The sequence below is a fragment of the Triturus cristatus genome, chromosome 7 (assembly GCF_964204655.1).
Source record: "Triturus cristatus chromosome 7, aTriCri1.1, whole genome shotgun sequence".
Taxonomy (NCBI): domain Eukaryota; kingdom Metazoa; phylum Chordata; class Amphibia; order Caudata; family Salamandridae; genus Triturus; species Triturus cristatus.
Genome location: NC_140590.1, coordinates 329,716,474 through 329,733,787, shown reverse-complemented (window position 1 = coordinate 329,733,787; position 17,314 = coordinate 329,716,474). Strand labels below are relative to the sequence as shown.

Sequence of the window (17,314 nt, the reverse complement as noted above, 5' to 3'; positions counted from 1 at the left end):
AAAAAGTGTTGCTCACTCATTAATGGAATATTGGTGGTTTCGTTTTACACCTCACCACTTTCAAACTTCACCAGCCGCCTCTAGTAATAACAAGGATTGTTTCAAAAGATATGGACTGCCTACTAAGACTTCTATGCTGTATGTTATCTTTCACCTCGGACATCAAAAAAAGGCAGTCCTTTCAAACCAGATACAAATAGACTAGAGGGCACTAGAGGAAATGGAGAGTACATGTAGGGATGAACCACATAAGAGAAACCTTCTAATGAAAAAGTAATATGCTTTTCTACATACTATTGTGATCAGACCAAAAAATGAAATCTGTTTTTCAAGTGCATGAAAAATAATTCCCCCTAATGAAAAATGTAATTGGATGTGAGTGAAAGTGTGACTTTTTTTTTCAATCTCTAGCCTTGTTAGCTTAGCTGAGAACATAATTTTTGGTCAAACAAATACTTTAATTTTTTTTAAAAGAGGTAAATAGCACATATGCATGTGGACTCAGTATGTTAGGTGGTATGCCCGAATTTGTGTCATGGACTAGGGTGTTGAGAATATCACTCCTTTTGTGTGAATAAATACTTATCTGTTATAGTGCAAAACAGTGCTCTATGTCATCAAATGAAGTCCTGCTGCTTCACAGGAAACCCATCTGCATCCTGGAAATTCCGTCTCCTTCCTGGAAGTTCAGCCTTAATGCTAATGATCAGAAGTAGCATTGTGATTGAAGCCAGAGGGTATACAAATCCTCAGGATTGGACTTCCCTTGCATGATGCATCTCATTTGCTGGCTACACGTTTTCCTTCCCACTAATCTTGCCGTTTTCTCTTTTTATTTTCTTCCAGGGTGCTATCACTGCAATGACCAAGGCTATGGCAGTCGACGAGAGCAGGCATGGTGTCAGAGTGAATGGGTAAGCATTGGGTTGGTCATTCTCAAACATAGACACAGTGCCAGTCAACAGCGTAGGTGTCATACACTCATCAGAGCTGCCAAAAAGTCTGGTTTCTGCTCACACTCTTGTTGGTATTTGTTATCGTTAGGTTCAAGGAATGGGTTTTGAGCCAGGAGACTTATTTTCCAAGGTTCAATTTTTCATTGAACTACGGATGCTTCAGTCTGACATATTTACCCCGCCTATCCAATCCCATTGGCCAAGTCTGCAGAGGCTTAGCAGTGAGGACTGAAGGCCCATGACTTTGGACAATCAGGGGATTGAGTCTGTCATGCTCTGGCTTTGTTAGGTCAGGCATACTAGGCAGCACAGGGGCTGTCTGTTGTGAGGCATCTTGGGGTTTGACAAGAGCATGGAGCCCGTCTAATGCTTACCAGTGGGTGCCATTTCTTGTCCCTAATTTGCCTGCTTCTTATTTCTGTCCGACTTGCCAATCTTGGGTCCCTCCCTTGGAGAATTGTCTCCTTAAAGTCTCTTTGATTGTCTGGCATCGCATCTTCCACTGCTTGATTTTCAAGCCCTACTTTTTTCCTTTGTGTTAACCACTCGATTAGAGTGTATGTGTTTTTGAGCAGTCTCCCTCATGTACGTCTCTCTCCCTGCACTCTTTTTTGCTCACTGTTGCTCGACTGCTTCTCCGCACTCTCCTCCCTCTTGTGCATGCCTGTGTGCTTCTCCTCATTGCTTCCCTCCATCCACACCCTCGGTTTTGCTTTCCCCTGACCCCTGTGTTTCTTTCACTCCTGCACCCATGTGACTTTGGTGTTCCCTCCGGCCCTCCCCCCATTGCTTTTGCATCCCCTCATGTGTTGCTTCGGTGTCCCCCCCCCCGTATTACTTCAACTCCCCCCATGATCCTCCATGATGCTTTCCTGTTTGCCCACTACCCTCATCAGTATTACTTTGCCATTCCTCCACCCTCCTCGGTGTTGCTCCCCCATCACCGACCACCCACTTTAAATAAAGCTTTTGTGCATTTTACCGAACCAAATTGGTTCAGTAACTAAGAGAAAAAAAGAAGCGCACAAGTCATTTTTGGGTGTGTATTCCTAACCAAAGGCGAAACCTAATGTCTTTGCCAATGCTTGTTTAACTTGCCGATGGCCTTGCCCGAAATGTGACTGGCGTTACCTCAGCCCTATCGTACTGAGGCTACGGTAAAGGAGCCTTTCACCTAAGCCAGAAGGGTAGAGAGGTATTCCAGGGGAGATATGTCCTCCCGATTCAAATACTGGTCACCAAAGGTATCCCACCTAGTGAGGTGAAAACTCGGCACTAAACTCTCGTGGCACCAACTGCTCAAGCGCGGGGAAGGAAGCAATTCCTTTTTGTTAAATAACCCTCACACACACTAGTAGTGCCATACTTCATCATCAGGTTCACCCTGACTCCTAAAAGTCAGGGTGGGCTCGACCGTATTCCAGGGAGCACTTTAGAGAGATAGGCCATGCGGTCTAAAGATTAAAGACCCTCTTACGTCTCCAGGTATCCCTTTATTTGCGGAGTCATAGGGGATATTGAAAAGAGATAAAGGAGGGTCGTCGGGAGGTAATGGTCCTATGACCCTAATGCCAACATGTTTCAGCCCTATTGGATGGCCCACTTGGGTCCTGGACTTTCTTCAGGGCAAAATGGGGTTCCCTCCCTGGTTCTTAGGCTAGGGTACTTTCCTATATTTCTTTCAGTGAAGAGTTCAAATAGCTGCACTCTTGTGGAATGGTAAAATGTATACTTATCTCCCATCCAGTAATGTATTGTTTCGAGTCCGCCCATCTGTCTCAAGGGACTGCAAATGTGCCACGAGACGTGGACCCAAGTAGGTGTGGCTGTGGGGGCAGGGCCTTCGAGGAAAGTTTGACTACAAGGCTATCTCCCTTTAACCGCAGTCTCTTGAGACATATTAGAATCACCTGAATAGGGCGGACTCGAAACAATACAGTACTGGATGGGTGATAAGTATGCTATTTACCATTCCACAAGAGTGCAGCTATCTTCACTCTTCATTGAAAGAAATATAGGAAAATACCCTAGCCTAAGAACAAGGGAGGAAACCCCAATTTGCCCTGAAGAAAGCCCAGGACCGACATGGGCCATCAAATAGGTCTGAAACTTGTTGGCATTAGAGTCATAGGACCATTACCGCCTGACGACCCCCTTTATCTCTTTATAATATCCCCTACGGCTCCGCAAATAAAGGGATACCTGGAGACGGAGGAGGATTTTTAATATTTAGACCCACTGGCCTATCTCTCTTAAGTGCTCCCTGAAATACGGTTGAGCCCACCCTGACTTTAAGAGTCAGGGTGAACCCGATGATGAAGCTTATCACTACTAGAGTGTGTGAGGGTTATTTTAAAAAAAGGAATTGCTTCCTTCCCCGTGCTTGAGTGGATTGCGTCACAAGAGTTTTTAGTGCCGAGCTTTCACCACACTAGGTGGGATACCTTTGGTGACCTGTACCTCAGCCCTCCCAGCCTTTCAGAGGCATGGCCTGTCAGAGGAATCTCTTGATTTCTGCCAGTTCACCTTATTTTTTGTTGCTATTTCATTTTTTAAATCCTCATCTTGGAGAGAATAACTTCTCAGTGTATCAAACTCTGGCACAGCTAGATCAGTGGGGTAAAATCTGTAACTGAATTAAGCAAGCATTGCCAAAGTTAATAGATCTGGGTTTAATGTACTAACACGTGATTCATTAGCACATTAAAGGAAGACAGGTGGAACTAAAAGGAACAGACAGAGAAGGTTATTGCTGTAAAAAAATGTCTCATGCAGATCAATAGAACCACTTGACTGGGTTTGGGTAAAGCAGCATGATACACTCAAAGAGCCAATATGAATAGGTGAGAGATTAATTCTGCAATAGGCTAAACTAAGACATGATTGCCAAAGTATCAAGCCCATGGCTGAAGGAGACTAGTCCAAGAAAGCCAATGGTTGGAAGGGGCAGACCCAAAGAATACTGTGTATATTGTTAGTACCAGGTCTGTTTGACGACTGTGCTGTCAATACCCATACCTAAAAGGCCTATTTCTTCCCTCCGACATGTGTGACTTCCTGGGGCCTTATTGAAAAATGTTTTTTCTGGGTTTGCAGCGATACCTGTAGACTCTATTGTGGTCTGGCAGTGGCTTCCCCTATCACATTGCTCCATGGCTCTTCACCTTCAAGAATGGTACCAGGCATACCCTGTCTTACTGTCGACTACATCCAACACACTTACATTACTTCTAAGGGGGAGGCAAGAATGGCTAATGCAGTGCACACTGTGTTGTCAATAATGTGCTTCACTGACAAGGCCCCCTTTAAAAAGAAGTACTTTTTCACTAGGACAATAGAAATATCCTTTACAAGATGGTGCTGAAGAGGTTGTGCACCAAGCCATTGGGGGGGAGGGGGGGGGGGTGGAGTTTGAGTATGGGTTTGCTGGACTGTGGCTCTAAGTGCAAGCCGGCCAGCTGATTGTATGTTTCTATATTTTTATAGACTAGTGGGTGTTGAGGTATGTTGCTGCATGAACCACTGTCAATATGGAGTTTTAAAGTTCTAACTTAGAAACAACTTTTCAACATGGATCCATGAAATGAACCTTTTTGCCTCTGTTAGTATTTCCCCAGGGAATATCTGGACACCACTGTGGGAAGAACTATCCAGTGCTTCATCCAACCCTGAGGCAATGATCCAAGGAGGGCGGGATGCGCAGGTAGGCTGTCCGTAGGCTTTTGGTCGCCAGGCTCATCCACCTTGTCACTCGCCAAGCTCTGTTGGGGTGGTGTGGCATAAGAATTATTTGTACCTGGCTGTGGAACATGCTTTTCATAGAGAAACGGGCAACTCTGAGGAGGACAGATACTTTTGCACTTGTTGGCTACCCATATAACGCAGTATCCGTGATAAGCGAGTGGATACATGGATACAAACGCTGTCCCCATCATAGGTGATCCATAAGTAAGCTTAATTGGTTGAGTGTGAAAAGCTGATGACTGTTGGCCACGCAGAGATCTGCTCAGCGCCATCCTGATGATTACGGGATTTAAGAAAAAAACAGGGAGCAAAATTTCACCAGTTTCGTACCTAACAGGAACAACATTTTAGAGGAACTCAGGATAGTAACATTTGCTTGCTATGGGTTTGAGAGACTCAGTCAGTCCAGACATAGTCAGTGTTTATATTTTTGTTCCTCGATGACCAGGTGGACGCTGAGAGAGAATGAGCAAGGTCTTCAGGGTTAGGGTGGTCTTGCCTCCCTCCTTTGTGATGGATAATGGGTGAAACCACTGCTTGAGGTCCTCGGGGAAGGCCTACTAGGTATTTGTTGTCACCCTGTGACAGTCAAGCAAGTGGTGAAGCAAGCTAGGGGCCAGCACTATATTTCACAAAGATTGAAAGCACTATAAATGTAAGTATTTACTCTTGCCTTCTGGGAGTGCTGGGAGTGGGTATGATCAGTGAAGGAGGCAAAACATGAAGAGATGACTGGTAAATAATAGGATCAAAGTGGCACGTTACAGAGCTGATCAAAGGAGCAACAAAAAGGAAGGTTACACTATGGCCATACATGAAAAACCATGTATGCTACATGAACAATAAACAATAATTGGCAAAGCCAATAGGTCTGGACTTGAAAAGCGTGCATTGCAGACACCTAAAGCTGTGTGTAGGCCAGACCTAAAAGGGGACTTTCAAATGAGATTGGAAATGAGGCAGGTTACCAACTGCTCCTGTGCTCTTGTTTGTTCAACAGGTGCAATTCACCCCAGTTATGGTTTAATCTTTACCTTTAGACAACCCTCGAGGTATTGTCGCCTAAATTAATCTGGTTATAGGGAATAAAACCACATAATATTGTATTTGAATGTTATGTGGTATATTTATATCTTGAGACCTAGACTCTAAGGAAAGCTGCTTTAGACAGAACAGGGCAGTGGCGGCTTATGAATTAAGGCCCTCAATCTTTCAATTAATAAGGGTCTTTCCTTCAAGTATCAGTGGACAGCCAGGCAATAATGGAATGGACAGTGCACATGTGTGGCAATATCCCCACACACTAGCATGCCAGAGTGATGCCATCATGCTGAAAAGATCTGGTCTTACACGGTACTGTAGTCTGAAGTCCTGTGTCATACAGGCATGCTCCGCACCACTCGTTCAGCGAGAGACGTCTATTTTGAAGCAGTGCTACAGTGTTTAAAAGATGACCGGTTTGAGTCTGTTGTGGCTTCGCTGATCTTTCAGTGCAATCGGAAATATGTCTGCAAAATACTACAGCACCAGGTACTCTACTGATTAACAAAGATCTGTAATGATGCTTCGTGCTCTTAGACACATACATCGGAGATCCTTTTACCACTATAAGTGATGTCAGTAGAGCAGTGAATAACTAGATTTTTGAGAATTGCCATATTCTACAGGAGACAATGCAGTTGTTCTGAAATAGTGTAATTGTATCAAAATATAGTAAAATTATTTGTCATCCACTCTCTGTGAAATTGTTGTTGTAGCATGAGCTGAAGTGCAGTGTTTCTATTCTCTGTGCATGCCTAGGCAGGCAAGCACGAGCATTGCAGCCCTGTGCAGGGTTTGCTTATTTTCTGTACTGGGCTGGGAATAGACTACATATGGTACAATGGTACTTTTTGTTGGCGAATCAGCAGTCTAGAAAGAGAGCCCAGTCCGATTCGAAGGCCTCTGGATTCTGTTCGCGCAACATCATTCTTTCCTCCATCCCCAGTAGGTCCCATAATCCATGGAACCAGTCCTGATCTGAGGGACTCTTACCCGAGAAGGCTGTGATTGCCTGCCTGATTGTGCATAGTACTAAAGTCATTTGTTTAACCCTATGAGAGTACAGCAGGCAAGTTTGCTTGTAAGGTGGCCCCCTGGGAAGGATATGCAGTGAACATAGCGGCGTCTGTGTTGAATAGTTTCTCTAAGACATCAAGGACTCCAGTCCAGTGTGAAGTGAGTCTCGGGCAATGGCGCAACAAATGGAATATGGAACCGTGTTTCCACTCCCATGACCGTAACCCTGTGAATGCTCTGTGATTCATTCATGAAGTTTAGCAGGCGTGTGGTACCAACACCGTGAAACCTTGACCCCAGCTTCTCTCCCCAATCCACTACCGACAGCATTGTAGAATCTGCTGTAGATTCCCTCCCATTCCTTGTTAGTGAGAGAGATACCTGTCCCATCTTCCCAAAGCAAGGGTTAGATAAAGGAGCAGGGAGTGTCGGGTGGAGGATGAAAGTGGCACGAGGCGGAATCAAGGCTGGACGGCTTTGGTATTTGGCACCCCGACAGTCTGCCACGCCAGCCGCTGTCACAGAAGCAAAATATTACACTCTGACACATATTCCTTTACAAATTAAACACTGTATACTGCACTGGATGTTGCTCCGCACTATCACACTATCTCACAACCATGCAGTAGTGGCCGTGATCTGGGCAAAGTAGCCAGGCAGGGGAGAGGGGAATCGGGCACAGACAACCAAATAAAAAAAACACAAAAAAATGTACCTTCGTCCACGCTTTGATCTGGTTCCATGCACTGCAGGCTCCCAGAATCCCCTGCGGCCAATTCTGACACTGCATGAAAGCAGTATCAGGATTGGCCTAAGCGCCGTGTATTTGCGCTCCCAGGTAGCCTGGGAGCTTGTGCCTGCTCTCTCCACCCCAGCAACGGAGCTGGGGTTGGAGAGCGCTTCAGTGCACAGTACGGATTGGCGTTCCTGAGACTGCCAGCCAAACCGTCATGCGCACTGATTACAGTGCAAACACTCCTCCACCAGCCTGTCGGCTCTGGCACCGCCCCCAAGCCACTACTCCGACAGCCAAAATTAAACGATAATAAACAAGCGTATATTATCGTTTAATTTTCATTTTTTTGCGTTAGCGATTCTCCTCCACCATAGCGGAGGAGCCGTCACTGCAACCATGCCCACACTCTTGCAGCATGCCTGCTAACTCCTGCCACTGCATGCTGTCCTGTCCACTCTTGCTAGCGTTTCCACTCCGAGCCCTTCTGTCATCTGCCATGTCTATACACATACATTTGTGACAGAAAGAGGAATATCCAAGTAGCGAGCCCACCTTTATACCCCGCTGACCACCCCTCGGCTGTAAGTGATGTCATAAACCTGGGATCGATGGGGAGGCATAATCTCACACTGGCCATGGCTATCTTACTAAACCAGTTGGCCACTGGGAAAAAGCTACCCTTGGGCAGTGAGATAACACTAAGTGACTGCCCCCTTTTGTGCCCCCTTGCGGATAACGTGGCCATCCACCTTCTGCTTCATAGCATGTGTTTGACATCATAGTAGTTACTTTGCTATCTTTTGTTGTATTGTCCCGTGCTGAAGTATCTGACCTCCTCCCTTTCTTTGCACACGTACAGCTCCTGGGCAGAATGGGCACAGCTGAGGAGTGTGCCCAAGCCGCCCTGTACCTGGCATCTGAAGGGACCTTCTGCACCGGCGTGGACCTGCTGCTGACCGGAGGGGCCGAGCTCAACTACGCGTGCAAGAACCAGACAAGGTCACGCAGCAGCATCTACCATTGATCTGAGGACTCCACTTCCGGGCAGAGCCAGGGGGTGCACGCTGTGTACCTAAAGAGGACTCCTCTGCTCTACAATCTATAATGGGCATTTCATGGAGTCTGTCTTTTATTAATTCAGGTCACCGTTCTCGTTCTCATAACCCAGAGCTCGTCTGCAGGCAGCAACCCTGAAAATGTGAATATTATACTTACACCACATTCTCATTGAATGGGCCTTAATTGTGTCTCTTCCTGCAGATGTCCCCTTTGAGAGTTGATTCCAGGTTTTTAAATTGTGCTCGATATTTGTTTGCCTTTCTTTGTAACAAGCCACTCCTCAAATTTAGCTGGACACTGTGTGATCAGCAGGGCTGAAATGGGAAAGCGTCTTGTCTTTCAGTGTAATGTGCGGTGTGTTTTCTGCCTAAATTGATTTGTAACAGATTGTGTAAGTGGGTCAGTCACGATACTTTTGGAAATCTGGGCTGCAGTTAAAAGAATAAGAAATCTATTTGCACTAAGATCAGATGCTAGGATGGGCGTACTAGAGGCCAGCCTTTAAATTCATGTGACATTTATTCAACAGACTCGGGATTTTCCAGTTGAGTTGTAGGGTGGGGAGTGTGTAGTACTTCTCAGGGTCAATATTTGCATAGAATAGCGCATAACATAGGCCAACAAGAACCAAATCTTGCAAGGGTTGCTGTTCAGGTCAGTATATGCCCCTACACAGACATACATTTCCACATACATTCTTTTCTAGACGGCCAGTTTTATTTTGGACCAAAGGAAAAACCTCTATTCTTCCCTGGATGGATGCATTCCAGTTTCCAAGATGTGCTTCTTTTAGGGGCTATCTGCCTGGAGGCAACCAGAGCATCCCTCTTGTGCAGGATATCTCCCTCCCTTCAAGGCCCGTGCACAGTCTGCACACGTTTTCCATCCATCCTTCTCCTGTGGGTTAGCACACAGGGGGGTCAGAGGACTACTTTGTTGACTGTAGAACCGCAAGGAGATCGTTGGGTAATTCCCTTGATCATCCGCTGCTCATTGCCCTCTTCAGGCCACAGTCAGTGGATTTAGTTAGGGAGAAGTAAGAGATTAACTTTTACTCTTCATATCATGTCCTTCTCACACACTCAAACTTTGGAAACAGGGTTGGAATGACCCATAGGGCAATCAGGCAGTGCCTAATAAACTGGTCGGACAGGTTAGTGTGTGGGCCATTTTATGGCTGTTTGTGGGTCAGTTTTAAGGTCTGCTGAGGCCGGTTTTACTGTTGGTTTCACATATATTAAAATTAACATTGTCTGCAGCAAGCTCAAATCCATGCTGTCTTCCACACCTTGCAAAACGCTTATAGAGCGTGTCCTTTACAAGTTCAAAACTACCAAAATTTGCAAACATGGGCCCCTTTTTTTTTTTTTTTTTTGCTTTGTAGTTCACTAATGGGTCTACTTATATTTTGGGTGCCCGGGCCAATTTTCTGTCCCAGCCTGACCTTGCTTAGCAACATTTGTAGCCTTAGTCCCAACATGCAGTCCGGACCCACCAGAGTTCTACAGTGACCCGGCTAACCGGAGCTGGGGGTCCCCTGCAGCCATGTGCTCTCGCTACAGGTTACATTCCAAATCACTTACCCGCTTTCTCTTTGTGATCCCTCGCCTTTCTGACGCCTGTGCTTGGCTTACTCAAAGTCCCCGCCTAGAGGCACCGTTGTACATGATTTATGATGTTACCACCCCTCTTCAATGTTTATTACGACATCACTGACCACCCCACCTTGCTGATCAAGCAGAGGCTTCAATGCACACACCGATTCTGCGGCTGCCTGCAGCGGACACAGTGCAACTATATAAGAGGGCGGCCACCTTAGTGCCGCATTCCGGCACATCTCAATGCTCTAGTCTCGGGGACCTCCCCCCCCCATCCGGGGGTCGACCAAAATCCGATGACGAGGCCATGTCACTTCCGGCGCACAGTGGGTTGGGACCAGGTACTTATACCTGCCCCTGCCATTTGCCTTCCTCTTTGTCCCTCCTATTCACTCCATCTTTTCCGGGGTCATAATGCGTTTGTGCAAATATTTAGAGGATGGTTTCCTGTCCAACCATGCAGGATGTATTCTTGTGTCCATCTTTCCAGCAACAGGTCACGACTTACCAGAGAGAAGATAGCATATAGAAGGGGTGGTTGGTATGTCAGAGCATTGGTGCCTAGGTACGTCTTTACACACTGGCACAATGCTGCAAAAATCTGCAGAAATCACCAATGACTCCCTGGCAATTTTGGACACTAAAGGCATTCATTGTCCTATTCATTTTTAAGAATACACCGGCGGACAAAGTACAGAGCCTTCAATGGGCGCAAGGCCCAGCGCTATCGGTTTCACACCATGATTCGAAAGGTAAGCAATAGGACCAAGTAACATGCTTGGGGAGACTCACGGCAGTGTAGGGTGCATGGGGGAAACCGGCGGCGTGAGCGCTATTGCAGCGTGTAGCATTGATCAGCCAGAATGACATATTAGTTGTCACCAGCTCAGTGCTGCAAAATAGCCTGCAGGCATGTGGCAGGTTTTCATGCTACCGCAACAGCTTACCTCGAGATGTTCAAGCACATGTCGAGAAGTACAAGTTTTATGCTCACCTCCCACCCCCTTTTTATTCAAGGTATTGTTGTACAAAAAGAAAATCTGGTAACAGACTCGACTGCACAGCTACACGGTGGGATTGGAATGCAAAGGGTAAGTCAAGGCACACGGGGGAAGCAGGGTATGTGTGCAGACTCTAGGCGGAAACAGCCTGGAGTAGCCGGCTAGGGCGGGCACAGTGGACAACCTTGTATCTATCTTTCACACCCCCAAGGCAGTGCTTGAAAGTCACCACCGAACATCCCCCAGGGTAGACCAGCACTAGACCACTGCAGTCCTCGGTTGTCCTGGAACTCAAGTGTTGAATTAAGTTTAACATGAATGTGGTATAGTGATAAGGAAAAATCTAGATGCTTAAAACCAAACATGGGACCAGTTTTCAGAGTAGATGTAAACGGTGCGATAAGGGGACCAACAAGGGTCATGAAGGGCGTTGGGGCTAATTTCACACACATTTCTCTCACCCTGCAGAATCTTCCAAATCTGAGGCTAAAGTGCGAAGTCAAAGGCATGGCTAGCCAGGGCTTACCCCCCCATTCTCACAGCCGGCTTTTCACTGCCCAGCATGTCCCAGGATGCAGACTGGGCAGCGTTCATGGAGGCCTAGAGTTGGCAAGCGGCATCATAAATGTGCGAGAGCCCAAGGACTCTGGGTTCGAAGTCGACAGACCCAGCGTACAACAGCTTGCGCAAGCAGGCGTAGGGCCCACAAGGCCGAAAAGGGCCCGCAGGCCAACAAACAAGGAAATCCCGGCTGAGGCTTTCTCCATCTTGTCAGCGGTAGTTATGGAAAAAAACCCAGAACAGGTCCCAGGGCTCTTCCAGTATTCACGCACCATCCACAATGAGGCTATAAAATCAGGAGGCATTGGGTGGTATAATTACGACAGGGAATTTAGAAAGAAGATGGCCATGCTGCCAAAACTAGGCTGGGATCAGAAAGAGGTCCAGCTTTGGGTGAAGCACATGGGCAAATTCAACCCGCCCCAGAAGGATTCATTCAACAGAAACACAAGCTGGTAGTCCTCATTTAAGGCACAAAGCCAAGCAGGGAGATGCCCCTTCAAGCAGCCCTTTTGAGGCACGCGGAGAGCAACAGGTCAGAGGTGGGGATTCAACAGGTCCCCCCCCCCCCAGGCACTTGCAGACTATTCAATGCTGGGTCCTGCTACTGGGGGAAATCCTGCAAATTCATCCACATCTGCAACAAGTGTGAGGCTTCACAGCCAGCAGCTTCTTGCAAAAGAAGGCGGGGGCATTCCCCCCCACACAACAAAAGACAGGAGTGTTAAGCACCTACCGAGAAATAAGTCCCCGCTCCCGTAACCACCCTTTGCAACCCAGACAAGAACACCACTGCCGCCAGCACAGATAAGGGCACCTCTCCCAACCCCGACAACTTCTTAGCTACTGCCACCTCAGGAAATGGCCCCTCAACGTTAAACCTGTGCAACCTCCTCCCATTGCTAAGAAAATACCCCAACACAAAAGACGCCTATTGTTGGCCAATGGTTTTGTAGAAGGTTTTCATATGTAGGCTCATTAGGAAGCAGGGATGCAGACAACCTGAGGTCTGCTATAGAGCTCCCCACAGTAATACATGAGAAGATCACAAAGGAACTAGCAGGGCAGGTGGAAGGACCATTTCCCCCTCCCCGCTGGACAACTTTGTGGTTTCTCCCCTGGTAGTGGTCCCCAAGAAGGAGCAAAGGAGTTTCAGACTGATACACCACTTGTCATACCATGAGGGTAATTCAGTTAATCACTGGTTGGAGAGCGGGCTTTGTTCTGTCACATACTGCACGTTTGATGTGGCAGTGGACATGGTAAGGAGAGTGGGCAAGGGGGCTAGGTTAGCAAAGACACCTCGAATCAGCGTTCCGCCTGCTGCCGGTCCACTCAGGCAGCCGCCACCTGCTATGTTTCAAGTTGGAAGGACAGTTTTATTATGACAGGTGCATGCCAGTGGGTTGTGCAGTGTCCTGGGCCTACTTTGAGGCTTTCAGCTAATTCCTGCAATGGGCACTCAAATGGTCTTGTGGTGTAAAGGGGGAGATGCACTATTTGGACGATTTCCTTTTCATCGGGGAGGCAAGGACACAGGACTGCATGGAGGCACTGCAAAATTTCCAAGGACTGACTGACCACCTAGGGGTCCCCCTGGTACCTAGGAAGACCGAGGGCCCAGCGCAGGTCCTCATGTTTCTGGGCGTAGAGCTACACACTGTTAAGGTTGTGTCCAGACTACCTGTGGACAAGGTGCAGGGCCTGATTTAGGACATCCAGATAACGTTGTCGAAAGACCAGGTGTCCTTGGGTGCCATTCAGAGCCTCCTAGGTAAACTGAATTTTGCAGCAAGGGTGATCCCAGCAGGTAGGGTTTTTGCCAGAAGGCTGGCCAGGGCCACAGCGAATGTTAAAAAGAAACGCCACCTAGTCAGACGTAGCAAAGGGTTGAAACAGGACCTCAGAATGTGTGTGGAATTCTTGGCTAATTTCAATGGAACACTGATAAGGAGATCCCCCTGAGCAGGTAGCCCTGAACTGTGCCTTTTTACAGATGCATCAGGCAGGAAAGGTTTGGCGCAATAATGGGGAGTGAGTGGTGTGCACAGAAATGGCCCAACATTTGGCGCAAAAGGAAGATCACAGCCACTGTCACAGTTTGGAACTATTTTTCATAGTGGCAGCTCTCCATCTATGGCTAGAGGCCTTGGCAACAAAAAGGGTTTTGTTTTGGTCAGATAACATGGCAGTGATGCAGGCCATATATGCGCAATCCACAAAATGCCCACTGGTACTCTGCCTGCTGAGGGAAATAGTGAGGACTCGCCTGCATAACAATGTGGAGTTTCGGGCTCCGCACATTCAAGGGGTTAAGAACATAGCAGCTGACTCTCTCGTTTTAAGTGGCTCAGTTTCCGGGAGACTTGGCTGCGAGCGAGAGCAGAGATGACACCTTTCCCTTCACACCTCTGGCACCTACTGCAGTGGACCTGCTTTCAATGGAACTGGGCGAACAGTCTCTCGCACTTCGGACTAGGAGGCAGTACAAGACCTGTTTCTCCACTTTCTGCAGGGTGTCCGTGGCATGGGGCGGGGATACAGCAACGCTGGAGCACAAGGTGCAATATTTTGTTGTGTGGGCCAAGGATCAGGGCAAGAGCCACCCTTGGATTACGGGACAGTTAGCAGCAGTGAGCCACCATGCCAAACTCGAAGGGCATCAGGACCCTGCCAGGGCGTTCCCCATAAGGGCGGCACTTAAAGGCTGGGATAGAAGAGAGACACTGGTACCAGACAACAGGTGACCCATCGAATTCCACATACTATGATAGATTAGGTGAACAGGGTTACATATTCTACCTATGAGGCCAGCCTTTTCGCTGCTGCATTCAGTCTGGCATTCTTTGGGGCCTTCAGAGTCAGCGAGTTGGTAGCCTGATCAAAGAGGGATGGGCCAGGTGATGCTATATGCAGACAAGACATTCAGGTGCTAGGAGACACCTTAGGAATAACTATGAGAAGATCCAAAACTCACCAGGCGGGGCAGGGTAAAGACATAGTGCTCCAGCCCCTGGGCAACAGGAAGTATTACCCTGTGGAGCTGGTATCAGACTACATGACCCTCTGGCCCAACACAGGGGGCTACCAGGGGGTATCTAGTGAGGGGCATGTGTATCTCCTGCCCCTCACTAGATACCAGTTTGAGCAAGTTATGAGGTCATGTCTAGAGTTGTCCGGAAACTCTGGGCCAGACAACCGAGTTTCCAGCCATTTGTATTGGAGCGGCCACCACAGTCTTTAAGGTGGGCCTTCACCTCAATCGCATCACAAAGGTGGTGCAGTGGGACTCCCAGTGCTAAAAGCGTTATGTTCGCCCATGAGGAAACAGAAGGGCACAAGGGGAGAACAATGTAAATTTGTGTGGTTTGAAGAGGCGTGTTATTTGCTTGCTGTGTGCAGTTTTTTCGTTTTTTACCTAAATTGTGGTTTTGTAGATGTAAATTGTGGATGCTCAGGATTCACAATAGTGTATTACGTGTGCAACAATGAAATGGTGTGTACAAATTTGCATTTCTTTATTTCGTCAGGGTTCAAGGTGTGGGTGATCGGCCACTCATTCATCGCTAGGGAGGCACAATGGGCAAAGACCAGGACCTGGACGCATGGGTTCAACCACACACAGATAGCCTGGTTTGGGGACCCCGTGAGGGTCTCAAAACACTGGAATTGTTGGCTGCTGCATGGCATTTGTTCATTCCAACATCCAGGTCTTGAGTTCTTTCCTGAATTGCTTGAACGAGGGGGTGTTCCTGAGGTGCAGGGGAAGGTTGTTCCATGCCTTGGCCGCGTAGTGTGAAAAGGAGCATCTGCTCCTGTTGGTCCGGCAGATCTGGGAGATGTCTGCAAGGAAGAGGGAGGCAGATCGACAGTGGCTGGTTGGTTGGTGGAAGGTCAAGCTGATGTATGCTGGTCCTTCGTTGTACAGAGTTTTGTAAATGGTGGCCAGCATCATGAACTGGCAACTCTTCAGGACCGGGAGCCAGTGTAGTTTCTTGAAGTGGGGTGTGATGTGGGTCCTTCTGGGGGAGGTGGAGGATGGGTCTTGCTGCTAAGTTTTGAATTGTCTGAAATCTCTTTGGTAGGCGTGCAGTGATTCCTACAAAGTGTGTTTCCATAGTCCAGCCTGCTAGTGACAAGGGCCTGCGTGCCTGTCCTTCTGGTGTTGACTGAGAACCATATAAAGATTTTGTGGAGCATGCGAAGGGTGTGGAAACAGGCGGATGCGACTGCATTGACCTGTTTTTCATAGATAGCTTGCTAGCCAGGATGATGTAGAGGTTGTGAGCTTGGTCTGTCAGGGCTTAGGTTGGGCTGAGTGCCACGGGCCACCATACGTTGTTCGGGGGCGAGGTGTTGTTTCTAAAGGTGAGTACTTTCATCTTGTCGGTGTTGAGTTTGAGACTGTTGCCCTTCATCCATTGTGCGACGTTCATCACACATTTGTGAAAGTTGGCTCTGGTGATGGAGGGGTTTTCGGAGAGCGAGAGAATGATCTGGGTGTCTTCAGCATAGGAGAGGATTTTGAGTCTGTGCGATCTGACGGTGTACCCCAGGGGGGGTCAGGTAGGTGTCTTGCTTGCGAGGTTGAAGAGGTTCATTGACATGAAGGAGCCATGAACTATGGTTTTCCTTTCATTCCCCTAGTTCAGTTTCTATTCCTCAATGACTCACTGTGTTAGTTTAGACAAGATACTTAATCTATTGTACTTCTAATGGTAATGAAGGGGGCTGCAGGGCTTTGTGGAAAAGTGTTGGGACACCGAGTTAATCTAGTCTCTTATATGTTCATCAAGATTGGCAGATCTTTAAGGATGATCTGTCACGTGCCTTAGAAAAGCTGCTTTAAAATCATGTTACTCATCTTTCTAGACTGGCACAAAACGGAAGGGTGAAAAATCACAAGTCTACAGATCTTTTTGTGTGACAACAAACCGTTCGAAACGTGAACATTACCTCTTCATTATTTCTAATTCAACTAATACTTTTAGTTTTGTCAATAAAAAAACAATTATTTTGATGAACCGGTGCACCTCATTCTTTGTGCCTCATAACGGGGCAAGGGTGGTCTGGGTAATGGAGACATTTCTCGGGAACTGTTTTTATGTTTCTTTTCTTTGAGTTTTTCTAAAGTTTCCATGCAGCTGGTAACTGCTTCAGAGCTGCCAGAAATTGGGAGATTTCCCTCCAAGAAGGCTGATGCTGAGTCCATCACATTTTGACTCCAGCTCCCTCCAAAAAGGCTTTCAGAAAAACTCCCAGTTTCCCCACAGGTTAGTAAAACCTTTCATTATTATTATGTTTTTGGATTTATTTAACGCACAATCGGCCATTACTCTGGCAATTCAGTGCCATTGGTAGAGGGAGGACGGCTTTCGGAATGGTTTATAGCAGTGGTTCCCAAACTCTTGACTCCTGAGGACCCCCACTGAATCACTACTGGAGTCCGGGGCCCCCAAGCAATTGTTACAATTTAAATTTCAAAAAATTAAAACAATAATTCGCACAAAATACACAAACCAGTACACACCAAACAAATACTTGCATTACTAAAGCTTTTATTATTTTATCTTGGAAAATATGCAAAAATTATTTACACGC

General features: G+C 47.2%; 1 protein-coding gene across 2 annotated transcripts in view; it reads left to right on the top strand.

Annotated features, from left to right (window-relative positions):
• Positions 1–16,737, top strand: part of HSD17B14 (hydroxysteroid 17-beta dehydrogenase 14) — a 128,298-nt gene extending 111,561 nt beyond the window's left edge. The window contains exons 7-9 of one of the 2 annotated variants that reach the window (XM_085616434.1): positions 847–914; positions 4,563–4,659; positions 8,354–16,737. In XM_085616434.1, coding sequence (XP_085472560.1) covers positions 847–914; positions 4,563–4,659; positions 8,354–8,518 — 330 coding nt within the window. In that variant the 3' untranslated portion in view covers positions 8,519–16,737. The remainder of the gene's footprint in view (positions 1–846; positions 915–4,562; positions 4,660–8,353) is intronic. The other variant, XM_085616435.1, reaches the window with a different exon arrangement.
• Positions 16,738–17,314: the final 577 nt, after the last annotated feature.